General features: G+C 44.2%; 1 protein-coding gene across 2 annotated transcripts in view; it reads left to right on the forward strand.

The window, feature by feature from the left end:
• PTPRJ (protein tyrosine phosphatase receptor type J) overlaps positions 1-13228 on the forward strand; it is a 140406-nt gene that overhangs the window by 93231 nt on the left and 33947 nt on the right. For both annotated transcript variants that reach the window (XM_039869356.1, XM_039869357.1), the window contains exons 2-5: positions 6346-6367; positions 7449-7670; positions 9605-9865; positions 12249-12485. In XM_039869356.1, coding sequence (XP_039725290.1) covers positions 6346-6367; positions 7449-7670; positions 9605-9865; positions 12249-12485 — 742 coding nt within the window. The remainder of the gene's footprint in view (positions 1-6345; positions 6368-7448; positions 7671-9604; positions 9866-12248; positions 12486-13228) is intronic.

Here is a 13228-nt window from a genome sequence, read left to right on the forward strand (position 1 = left end):
ACCAGGCTGGCGCTTTCTGGGAGCGGTTCAAGGTCAAGAGCCTCGGAGTCTGGCAGTCCTGGGCTGGAGCATGAGACTTAACTAGTCGTAAGGTGCTGGGTCGGAGTGGACCACTGATGTAATGACTGTAGCTTTGGCTGAGTTGGGATGACATTGAGGGCAGTGCTAATGGTTTTGTTTTCTCTGGGACCTGGAAGGGAATCCTTGTGACTGGAACCACAGTTTCGGGCCTGGCGGTGGTTCTCAAAGAAGAGAGCTTTGGCTCATCAGCAACTAGAGGGGATTGTGAAACAAAAACACATCTCTGGGGGAGGGGAGTTATGAGCCAGACTGGAAGACTCAATCTCAAGGGTGCTCCTCAGGAAAGAAGAGGAAGAAGATTCTACTGTGTAGTGTTGGGCATTCTTGGGCACAGTTAATGCCCGACCATCTGGTTGACTACTGGGTTTCTTCTGTGCCTGGGGTGTCTAGGTAACTAGAAGTCCTTGGCAGAACCGAGAACAGTATCATACTCTTTTCTCATGTGTTGGCATGTCTTCCTGCTACATCAGTGAGCTTAAGCTCTCTCTCAGTGTTTACTCCTTTTGCCCAGCTATGAGGACTGTATAAGCCTTGGGTCCTCTGCATGGGAGACTTTGCAGAGGAGTGGCGAGAAGTGGGGTGAGCTATGAGTTCTCCATTTGGGTCGGATCAGCAACGCACGAGAGAAGGGTTTGGGAAAGCTTGGCTAGAATGGTTGAGGTCAAGGCGTAGGTCAAGACCTGGGTTCTGATTTTGATGCTTCCTCGCTGGCTCTGTGTCCTTGGGTGAGTCACTGATTGTCTCTGGACCTTGGTGCCCACTTCTATAACTGGGTTGTTGCTCAGTTATTTAAACATTTTGGGGAGTATGAGTTTCTGCTTGCTCATTGGTTTTCTCAGTAGGATCTGAGCCTTGGTGTTGTCTGGTAAAATAGGGATAAAAATACTTTGTAGAGTTGTTATGAAGATTAAAAGGCGACGACAATGATAGCAATAGTAGTTACATAGGTCATTTAATTTCATCCGCACGACAAGAAAGCAGGTGTGATTTTCATCCCTGTTTACAGATATTGACACTGAGGAACAGAAAGCTGCCTGGCCAAAGTCACACAGCCAGTAAGTGGTGGCACTGAATGAGTTCTCCCAGGTGGTCTGGTTCCAGATCCCAAGCTCCTAACCATCATTCCATGACTCTGTGCTCAAGACAAGGGGTGTAGAAAGCCCAGCTCAGTGCCTGGCACACAGTAGGTGCTTAGTAAACTTGAATTCCTTCCTTTTAATCTTCGAAACGCATTTGCAAGTGGAGGTCCCCATAGTGTTTTTGGTCAGGCTGTTTTGCCCAGTCCTTGTTTTCTGCTTTCCCGTTTGGGGTGGTTCAGCTCTCCTCTGACTGTCCAAATCCATCTTTCAGAACCTCCCTACTTATAACTCACCTTTTCTCTCCCCACTCCCTCCACTTCTCCTTCAAGAAGCTTCCTTTCCCTGTTCCCTCCCAGTGGCTAAGCTCGCTTTTACAGTAACCCACCTACTATGCATGTTTAAATAATTGTGGTGAGATGAACATAACATAAAATTAACATTTTAAAGCGAGCAGTTCGGTGGCATTTAGTGCATTCACAATGTTGTGCTAACACTGCCTCTGTCTAGTTCCATACGTTTTCATTAAGCTAAAGGTAGCCCAGTGTTCGTTAGCAACCACTCTCCCTTTCCCCCTTCTAGACCCTCTTAATTACTAGTCTGCTTTCTCTTTCTATGGATTTCCCTTTTCTGGACATTGCGTATAAATGGAATCACAAAACATGGGCTTCTGTGTTTGGCTTCTTTCATTTAGCATGATGTTTTTAAGGTTCCTCCCCATGGTAGCATGTGTCAGAATTTCATTCCCTTTCCTGGCCGAATAGTATGCCGTTGCCTGGATAGACCACCTACCTTTTTTCCGTTTGTCTGTTGATCGACAATTAGGTTGCTTTCACCTTTTGACTGCTATGACACCCACTGTCTTTCATGCAGACACTGCCCCCTGATTCAGTTTGGGTCCCAGGGCTGTGACTTCTGGTGTCTTTGAGTCCTAACCACAGGGTGGGCTCATTTATAATCCTTTTATAGATGAGTCTGCTGAAGCCAGAGGAGAGAGAGCTTGGAACCTCAGTTGGAGAGGGGAAGGGACCTTGGAACCCCACGTGTCCCAGCACTGGGCTTGGCTCTGCATACTTTATGTGGTTTAATTTCTGCCCAGAAGGAAATAGAGAGTGGAAAGGTCTAGTTTTATCTCCACTCTGAAGCAGCTCTTCTCATCTCTCCTTCCTGGGACTGGGACAAGTTTATATAAGCCAGGGAACTCTGTGATCTCAGGTTGTGTCCTGTGAGCCAGCCTCAGTGTCCTCCTCTGTAAAGCGGGAATAATTCCTATTTTACAGAGTTGCTGTGAGGATTAAATGCAAGAGCCTGTGCAAGGCTTGCTTCTTTCCCTACCAGGATTTGGAGCTGCTGGCTGAGGGACCAGTTATAAAAGGCCGCTCATGTGCCGGTTGATTTCTGTGGAATCCTTCTTGATTAACAACCACGATGGCTTTTCGGGTCCTCTTAGAAGGGGAAGGAGCTGAGGTTATTCTCATCACCATCTTTAGATGTCATTTCTGGAAACTTGTTCCCAACTTCCTTTTTCTGCATCCTTTTTCTGCAGTGAACTTTGGTGCTTAGTGTATGAATCTGTGGAAATTGGTTTCTTCCCATTTCACCCCACGCACAATGAGTATAGAGCTAATTTTAGAAAGATGAGCTCTGTGTCCAGCATGCTGGGTATCTTGCAGGTATTTTGTTTGCAAGGGTCTTTTTTTTTTTTTCCTTTCTGTGGTTAATGGGAGAGTTTGGGGACCTAGCTGATATGGGCTTGTATCCTAGATTTAACTAGCCCTGTGACCGTAGATGACAGATCATCGGCCTTTCACTTTCTTCGTTTGTAAAAATAGGGGTTAATGTGAAAATTAGTTGCCTTGCTTTGCTGCTGTTGTTGTGTCAACTAGTTATCTTTTGGTTGCAAATAATAGACAACCTAAACAAAAAGTCAGTAAATAATAGGGAGTGTTGCATATCTCCAGACAAAAAGTCTGGACATAGAAGGGGTCTAGGATAGGTTGAGTTAGCAGCTGAAAGGTTCAGGTGTTTTTCCTCTGTCTGGTCGCCAGCCATCCTCAGCAGATGAGTGGTTTTTCCTCTCCTTGTCACATAGAGGCTGCAGCAGCTCCAGACGTCATGAGCAGACCTGACGAAGTCCAGCAGAGCGGGATCGTATGTCCTTCCATGTAGTTCCTTTTTATTCACGAGGAAGCTCTTCCCCAGGAGCCCTCTCACAGACTTTTCTTAGGTCTCCTTCTTCCATGTCTTAGCCTGGGACCTTTCGGTTTCCTGGGTCTTGAGACAAGGATTAAAGTGTTGATGCGCTATTTGGGAAATGAGGCCCATGGAGGTTAAGAACAAGGAAGACAAGAAGCAGGTGGAGAGGCCAGGAAAGATGAAAGCCATGGGGTACAGTGTGTCGGCACACTGGCCTCTGTTTCACCAGGAGCCTCAGAGAGACACAGGCTGGTGTGTTTGCATGGCACCTAAGGCCTTCTTTGGAGAGTTGACAGGAGAAACTGTACCCAAATTGTCAAGAAACACACTTGCTTTGCTTGCTGGAATCTTAGGAGAGTAGAGAGTAGAGTAGAGTGAAGACACTGATAATGTTGCTTAAAATTAATTTTTAAACCTTCCCTAAATCCCGGTACATTTCTCTTTAGCCACTTTGCGTTGGGAGGTAGCGCAGCTGGTGGTTAAGGACGCGGGGTCCGTGAGTTCAGGTTCAAGCCCTGCAGCTCACGGGCCCACGAGGAACCTGTGCCTACCTTGTAAGGTCCTTGGGAGGGTTAAATGAGTTAATATTTGAAAACACTTGGAACAGTGCAGAGTCAGCCCTGGGCGTGTAAAGTATAACGCTTCGAGAGTACAGAGTCTACGCCGTGATTTTAATTTCTGAAACTTGCCTTTTCACTGTGACAGTGATCCTTGCACTTTCATCTCGAGAGCTCAGAGCTCTTTGTTACGTTGCCCCTCGTGAAGATCATGAGCAATTAAGTGTCCACCGAGTCTAAGATGGGAAAGGCATAGCTGGAAACGTGCAGATGCCTCCTGCCTTTATGCGTGTCTCCATCTGACTTCCTGCAGTGAATGGCTCCTACCCCTGGGCTCTGTCCCTTTCTCTTGCTGTGGTGTGGGTCACCGGCCTCCCTCCCTCCCTCTGTCCTAAGCCCCCTTTAGTTCCAGGCCTTTAGCACAGCACTGCCCATGTTGGCGTCGAGAATTACTTGTTTAAGTAGTCGGGGCTTTCTACCCCGAATTACCTATTTACAGACATGTCTGATTTCCCTGACTTTCCTGTAAACAGTTTTGGGGGTCGAGCCCGGAGCTTTAACGTTTTTAGGTGATGTTTGGATGACTCAATGGATTCCAATGCATGGAGGCACATACAAAGAGATAACAACGTTACAAGGGGCTGGGACGGGTCATCCTAGAGTCATGAGATTATGTAGTTTAATGTTTTCCAGCTACTGGACCAAAAATAAAAAAATACTGCCTTGAGCTACTTGTCTAGCAAGCAGCTCATTGTTTTTCCCCCTCTCTCCTGTGGTCCATCCTGGACGATGTGGATTGATGCGTAGCACACTGATTGAGGGGTGGGCCTGGAGGCAGGAAGATGAACTGGAAAAGGTTAGGCCTGAGAGTAGAGTGGGTGGTGGGGATGGAAAGTTTGAGAGTTGGGGGCCCTACTGCAGAGAGTGAGGAGAGACGGGGTACAGGATACCTTTGAAGACCAGTGCCTGGGCCACTGGGCCACGGGATGGGGAACACGCTCTTCTGTCCCTCTAACCCATGAGATGAAAACCAGTGCCGTCCTTGTCTTTGCAAGTGACGAGATGCTGGGCTGGAGAATCAGGCTCCTGGACTCAGCTGGCCTTGGCCTCACCATGGGACCTTGGGGCTAGTCTCAACCCTCCCCCCCACCCCCGGGCCTTAGGGATTGCCTCCTCTCCAAAACGAGAGGCTCTGTTTTTTTTCGGTGGTATTTATTGAGTGCCTACGGTATGCACTCTTCTAGGCATGGGGCAGAGATGAGGTTTCTGTTCTTGTGGCGTGTACATTTTGGTTGAAGGAGACTGATAATAATGACTGAGGTAAACGCTGAGGAAGAAGCACACTGCTGGCGTGATGGAGAGTGAGGGGCACTGACTTCCACTGGTTGGTTGGAGGAGGACTCGTTGAAGAGGTGGCATTTTAGGCTGTGCCACAGGATGATCTAGGGCAAAGTGTTTTTGGAGAAGGGAATAAATACAGAAAGGCCTTGGGGGAAACCAGCTTCAAAAACACTGTAAAAAGCACGTGTGTGTGGGGGGGAGAGGGGGCGAGATTAGAGGGGCAGGTGGGCTGTGGCTCAGGGTGTTGGTTGCTAAGTGTGATGGGAGGTTGGAGGACATTTTTTTCTACTGGGGTCACTTTTGATTACTTTCCTCTTCATGGAGACCATTTGAAAAATGCCATTAACCAAAAAAGGTGTGTGTATGAAACAATAGAACCCACAACTTTAATGATTTTAGGCTTTTAAAGTATGGGAAAATATGGGGAAATAATTTATGGATCACGATGACTATCTTTGAGGATTCCCAGAGACCTAAAGATGGTAGATAGAGACATTGTCAACTAAACAGTCTTTAAGGTCCCTCTGTTTCAAATGTGCATTTGTCCCAAAGCTGTGTGCCGTATGATTAAAAAAAAAAAAAAATAACTACCACCTGTTGATAGAAGGAATAAGGTGAATTTTTGCGCAATGAAAATCCCAAACCCAATGGGTTTCTTCTGTCCCACATCTGGCTTTACACTCCGCGGTGGAGACCTGAAAATGTCTCTGGGCATGGCCCTGCCTTTTTTCTGGCCTAGGGAAGTCTGGATGCTGTTTCTGTGTCCTTCTGCCTCAATTCACGATGCAGTGCCAGGAGGGAGCATTGCAGTACGGGATGTATCTGTGGGGAAAAACATTGGGAAGCCAACCGCCATCAACCTCCATGTAACGGAGTGAAGCCGTTGTTTGTAATGGACCTGCCACCCTTACACCGAATTACACTGAGTTTCCGCAGTCAGTGTCCCCACATATTAACCCCGGCCAGGAGGCCCTTACATAATGGACTTCTTAGCACCCTGCCCGCATTATTGAATTCCCAGCTGCTTTATTTCTGATTTGCATTTTCCGTGGCTGAGTGAATCGGCTGACTTCCGTTTTCTTTTTCTGTTACAGATTTTGTGCGCAGGTGACTCCTGTAAGTACTACTTCCCTCTCCACTGTTGTGTTGTTTGCTACTGCCCCCTGATGGACACAGCGATATTGACAGTGATATAAAAATTGCAGAAAATGCTAATTGGTTAAAACTCGCTTAGTTTCCAGTTTTTCTGTAGATGTGGGGTGAGGGTGGGAATGGCAAGTGATAGAAAAATTCAATCAATTGTGTAACCTAGACAAATAAAAAATTTATATTTTCTTCGATCCTACCCCCCCAAACCTATATCCATGGTAATTTAAAAAAAAAAAAAAACTCGATTGAAACTATGACGCGGTATGATTTATATTAGTTTTATATGCTACGATCCCATAAGTATTTCCTTGGGTCATTCCATTGCCTCATGATTTATAAAACGATATACACAGTTTGTATAATCTTTGGAAAACCATACAGCCTCCTGTATATTTTACTTTCGTGTGGAGGACTGAGTCCCACTTGCTAACTAGTGCTGGTCACTCGAAGTCCTCCCTGGTCTGAAGTAAAATGAGAAGAATAGGGATAATGATAGTAAGTTTTAATGAAGCTAAATATATTCAGTTGAAAGCACTGCCTATGCTCAGATTATATCCTTAATAATTTTTTTGGTCGTAAAATGTTTCTATAAGAGAGATAGAAGATAATAGTCTTTGGCAGTTTTTTTTTTTTTTTAAATGTACCTGTTTGTAAAAAATTGGTATTTTTTTGTCTGTTCTCAAAATTTGGCAACTTATTTTTTTTCTGGAGTTGTTAAAATCTCAAAGTCTGTGAACCACAGAGATAAAATAATTAGAATGTTCTCAAAGTGCCACATAAAGGGGGCAGATCTTGCTGAAACTTTCTAATACAAGCAAATCTCACTTAATAACAGTAATTATGCAAAATCTGTGCAAACAGTGGGAAGAATTCTGCAGTTCCTTTTTCTTCCTGGTTAATCAGTTTGGTAAATAAGGTGATATTTTAAAGGAGAAGGGGAGATGGGGGAATTTTAAAAATTGTAATAAAAAACCTGTCCTATCACGAGTATGTGGTAGGAGATACCATTATATTAGTTTGCATATTGTTTTTCTTTCTTGTGTTCTAGGCTGTGATCTGTTTGCACTCACATCGACAGCCACTGAGATTCTTTTTCGTGAGGCACCAGGAAACTTTTCAGTAAGATTTGAGTCTGATTCGAATAACCTGAGTCAGTCTCATTTCCAAAGTGACGGACAGACTTTGTTTCGGGACCTGGTTCCTGGGATGCATTACAATTTCAGCTTTTTAAATGACTCTACTGTCTGCTGTCGTAAACAAGTGCAAACACGTGAGCAAGACTCTTCTTTTGGGATGGACCGTGGGGTTTAGAGAATGTACATGTCTTCACATGCGTGGTGTATTTGAGATCAGATTTTCTGAGCTTCAACAGTAAAAAGCAGCTACTTGTCAGAGCTCTCTTCTGATGCTTGGCCTTGTTGCCTGGCTGGAGGGTGTCCTTGTTCCTGAGAGCTGTTCTCACACTGCCCTCCTGCCTGCTCTTTGAGTAGTACTATCACGGCCCAGTGGTCAGGAGCATGGACTTGGAATCAGAGACGCAGGTTTGCTTCCCAGATCTGTCAGTTTCTAGCTCTGTGACCCTGGGCAAGTCATTGGTCCTCTTAGACCTTAGTTTCTGCATCTTTATTAAAAACAAACAACAAACAACTCCACACATACACGTATTTTAAAAACATTTTTAAATGTGCTTTATTATCTGAACTATTGAAACTTAAGAACCTGCTTTTCTAAAACCTTCCCAGAATTTCTGTACGAATCAGTAAAATATAGTTCTTAACACGTTTCTTCTTTGTAAAAATAGTGCTGCAGCCTTCCGCATGAAGCTCTTGTGAAGCATAAATGAGAAAATGTGTGTGTAGCACCTGGCACCGGGCCTGGGACACGGTCAGCCCCAAATAGGGCTGTTGTCCTTGCCGCTCCCACCACTGTGACTGTGGTTATTGTTTTATATCCCTCCTCACCATCGTCAGCGTTGACTGTAAATGGCACCACAGCGATAACCTGCTACTCTGACCCTGTGAACCTGTCACTCTATAAAGAGGAAGGTCAAGTCCGGAGGGGCTTCCTAGCATGAAGTTTATTGAATTGTGGGCCACAAGACTCTTTCTTTCCAGCCTGTTCCTTTTTCCTTTCTCTCATTTCCTCTCCTGCCCTTTTTCATGGACTGAGTAAATGTTTGCCTCTTTTAGGTGCCAGGCGAGGCACATTGTCTGTGCTGTTATGTGAAGGTCATGTGCATGCCAAAGTGTTGTTACTGTACCGTCTTTTCTGGGGTCAATCTGTAGGTCCTTAAGAGAAGGGCCTGATTGCTGGTGCTGCCTCTTCTGTTGGTCATTGTCATTGCTCAACCTTGAATGTAATTAGGACGCACTCACTTGGAAGTTTTAGTTACTGTTAGTAACCGTAATAACTTCCATTGTGTCTGATCCTGCACACCTACAGTTCGACTGAGGACGAAGGTGAGGTTCAAGAGAGGTGAGAAGACTGAGGAAAATCACACGACTCATGACTAGCCGGTTTGGGCTCCGAACCCAGAGTTTAAAAAGGATCCACAACCAGTGGCCTTGTTTGCCATATCGTGATGCCTTAATAACCATCCTTATGTTCAATATAGTATATTAGAGCTGTCAGCAGAGGAACCTGAGACTGAGAGGTTTGAAGGGACTAATTCCAGGTTAGATGACTAAGGAGGGAGCAGGTCCTTATGTCCAGGTCTGGATGCCAAGACCGCTTCTTTTCTCTTTATGCTCTTCTGTCCCTTGTCTTCTTTATGCCAGAAAACTACAGAGCTTCCTCCTGATAGCAGAGGTTGGCAGAAAAGTTATCACGTGCTTCTGTGCCATATACACCTCTCCACATGCAGTATTTTCTGAGAATCAGGAGAGAGACTCACTTTGCATCTTAAATCTCTGTACCAGCTTCTATGCAGATTTAACCTGTGTACAGATCATAGTCAACATGCCAGCCTCTACCATTTGTCTGTTTTAAAGCTTCCTGTTTCACGAACACACATGCATACATGTATGTATATGTGTCTCAATGTATTTTGTTGGAGGGAATTTCAGGAGGCAGTAAAGAGAAATGAAATTCTATGATTGCAAAATTTCCTTCTGGAAAGTAGACACATAGGGCAGTCTTTACTCTTACCTTTCTTTCCTAAATATATTTTTTTCTTTCTTTTTTTTGAAAAAATTATTAAAATAGAGCTCAGTCCTGTGTTTGACATTGAAGTTGGTTCCGTCAGTTCAACCGCTGTGCCCCTGATGTGGAAAAACAATGACACATTTGCCTCTACTTACATGTACAGAGTAGAGAGTGAGGAGGAAAACAAGCGTCTGATTTCTGTTCTAAATCAAACAAGCATTGACATCACAGACTTAAGTCCTGCTACTTCATATATGTTCTCCATCACTCCAGAAATAAACAACAATTCTGGAGCTCCCAGGACCATAAATGTCACAACGGGTAAGTTGACTAGTGACCGGGAATGATCATGAACCATTCCTTCTCATTGTACATTCTAAAACCTTGTCCATTCAAGTTGCCTGTTGGAAAGATTAGTTTTCATTAACTGTGGAAGAGAAAAGATTCTATGTTGTTTCAAGCCCAGGAGTTCAGGTGGCTAGATCATTCAGTATTAAGATCCTATGTGTTTTCTGATCTTTTAACTAATTTCAACTGTTTGGTTTTAAAAATCTTTTGTTATTATTGCGTAATACTTTTCTGCTAAGACCTGGGAGCAGAGAATGAGTCTTGTTGGTGTCACTAATTGCTAGGCTTCTTTTAAGTTCCCCAGGAAAGTCGATGCTATGCTTATATTCCCAGGGATTTCTGCCAGGCATGAAACTTTGGTATATTTCATAAAGGAATGCGTGTTTCAAATTAAATAAGAGCCTAGTGACATTCAATTAAACTTAGATTGTTTTATGTAGCTTAGATGTTAATACCTTGAGCCACCTGTTATAGCTACAAATTCAGTTCTTGTTTTTTTAAACTTAAAATAACCAAAAATATTAAAAAGAAATGAGAAACTCTTTTTAAGCTGAGAGGAAGCAAAAATTTAAAAAAGAGGCCCTCTCTTGGTTTTCTGATCTGGAGATGTGATCTCATTGGCTGGAGAAGGCCATGCAAACCCCACCTCTTAGAGTCCATGACGTGAAGTGACCGTCTCGGCTTCTGCACGTGGAGTAGGCAAACACTAAACCAGTGGGTTTCAACATTTTTTTAAGCCAGGAAACTATTTCTTTAATAAAAATATTTCCCAGAAGCCCCAAAAGTAAAAAAAAAACAAAAAAACAAAAACAAAAGAACAAAACTGGACAGAGAAGAGCTAAAGGATGGGGTATCTTGAGGGACCATCAGAAAACTCCCAGAGTTCTTCAGAGCACAGTTTTAGAGGGAAAACACCCACAATCAGGCTTTACTATATTAAATTTTGAAAGAGAAGAGATGAAGGAAAGGGCAGAGAGGAGAGAGAAGAGAATTAAGGAGGAGAAACAAGACAGAATTTGGAAACTGTGATGGGGCCAAGGCGATGCATAATGGGTGACTTTGGGGAAAGTCAGGAAGAGGCGGCAGGAAGCACCCAGCCTGGAGCTGAGGATCCTGCTCCACCTTAAAGCCGGCAGGACCAGGCTGTGTTCATCAGTTACTATTTACCGAACACGTACGTGTGCTTAGCTGCCCTTGGTAACATTATTTTGTCCTCACAGTAACGCTGAGGGTTTCTGCTCTGTCTGCAGCATTGTCTGTGTTTTCATGTCCTTAAAGCTAAAGGGGACAGTGGAAGAAGCTGTAATGCTGAGCAGTTGATTCCTCTGAGGTCCCATAGTTACAAGTGGTGGGAACCCAGGGGGCCTGACTCCTGAGCCACAGGGTCATGGATATTTATCACAGGTACCCAGAGTCATTGAACTGGCTAGTTTATTGATGTTCCATTTAAACAACAACAGCAACAACAACAACACGTGAGTGACCCAATTTAGAAATCTTTGCATCAGAAACATTTGCTCTTAAAGAGTAGAATTGTAGAGTGGATCAGCTCGCTTCAGAGCTGGACGGCGACTTGCAGTCATCTCGGCCAGCGCCTTTGAGTTCAGCCACCTGCGGACCTCAGGCAGGGTTTCTGCTCTGTCTGCGACACTGTCTGTGCTTCCGTGAGCTGAAGGCTGGAGCCCTGGCTTCCGGCTTCCCAGACGCCACCAGTGGTGTGCGTTCTAGAGCAGGTCACCCGCCTCTCTGTATCTCCATAGTCACATCTTAAAAATAAAGGAGTGGATGTCATTTGGCTGAAATGGTTCTGTTCATGTTACCGACAATTAAATAAGGTGATGAAAAGAAAGGTGGTGGGAGAGTATAGATCAGAAAAGATCCCCTCGCAGTTGGAGTACAAGGGCGAGCTCCTGAATGGGAATATCTTGGTATTGCAAAATGATTTTATTTGCACTATCTGGACCTTTAGACATAGCAAACAATCACTTTGTTTCATGCTTTGTTCCTAATGTCTAAAACAACTATAATTAAATGCTGCCCTTTGGAAAAGACAGTTTAGAAGACTATCGAATCACTGTTGGACGTCATTGTCTTGGAGAATAGTACAGATCCTAAAAACTTTTGGCTTTAGAGTTTATTCTTTTTTCCTCTTTTCTGTATAAACAAACAAACAAACAAACAAATAAATCCCCCCTGACCCCGCCCCGCTGTGAAATGATTGGATTGACTAGACTCTGATATAAAAGAAGTATTTACAGTAGGTCATATTGAAACATCAGTGTCCCCAGTCACCTTTAATGAAAGCCAATTGTAGATATCTTGTTTCATCAATGTCTCTTGTATATTTTTCAAATAGAGCCCCTTCCAGTTTCTGGTCTTCACGTGGTCTTTGTGGGTGTGACGAAAGTCACTCTTGCCTGGAAGAATGATAATAGCACTGCCACCTGCCGGATGCTCCTTGAAGATGCTGGAAGCGATGAGAAGTTGGCCAATATTTCAGACCTGAAGCCAGGGATTCAATATAAGGTCACCCTGAGTCTTATAGAATCAAATGAGACACAGAGAGAGTCCCTGGTTATAGGAAATGGCTCAGGTGAGTTACAAGGCTGTGTTTCCTTTCTGCTTTATGGTTTTGACTTCCAGTGACTTCCAGTTTTAAAAAATATCGTTCTTATATTTGTATAGAGTTTTAGAATTTATCGAAGGTCCTCTTCCACTTTTTAGTTTGACTCCATGCCTGTATGAGGAAGGATGGAAAACGGTCTTATTTTATAGGTCAGCACATTGGGGTTCAGAATGGCGATGGGGCTTGAAACTTATTGGAGTCTGACATCCAGGAAAGGAGCCAGCCCCTTTAGCTTTTCACGCTTTCAGTTGAACAAGTGACAGATGTGTTAACCCAAGTAGGGCTGTTGGAAGAACTCACCACATCTACTGAGAAAAAAGCTGCTTTTCTGGCAGACGTCTCCTGCATTAACAGTGGAGTCGACATGTGTAGATTCCATAGCATTTTCAGTGCTGACTCTGTGGATTCACAAAAATAGGTACTCCATCTCCATTTTACACACAAGGGAGCAGAACTACAAAGTGGGCGTCAGGATTCCTGATTGCTGGTGATGGAAACCAGACTCTGTAGCTTAGGCGAAGAGCAACGATTGCCTTGTGTATATTTCCCCACCATGGGCGGCAGGCTTTAAAGCAAGAGATGAGGTGACTCTCATCTCTTCTCCTTGCTTCGTATTTTCTGCCATCTTGGTTCTCAGAGTGGCTCCCTCCATGCCATTCGAGGAGAAATGGCCACCAGCGGTTCCCGTTTTACCCCTGTCAGCCAGCTTC

Source organism: Pteropus medius, unplaced genomic scaffold (genome assembly GCF_902729225.1).
Source record: "Pteropus medius unplaced genomic scaffold, Ma_sr-lr_union100, whole genome shotgun sequence".
Taxonomy (NCBI): Eukaryota; Metazoa; Chordata; class Mammalia; order Chiroptera; family Pteropodidae; genus Pteropus; species Pteropus medius.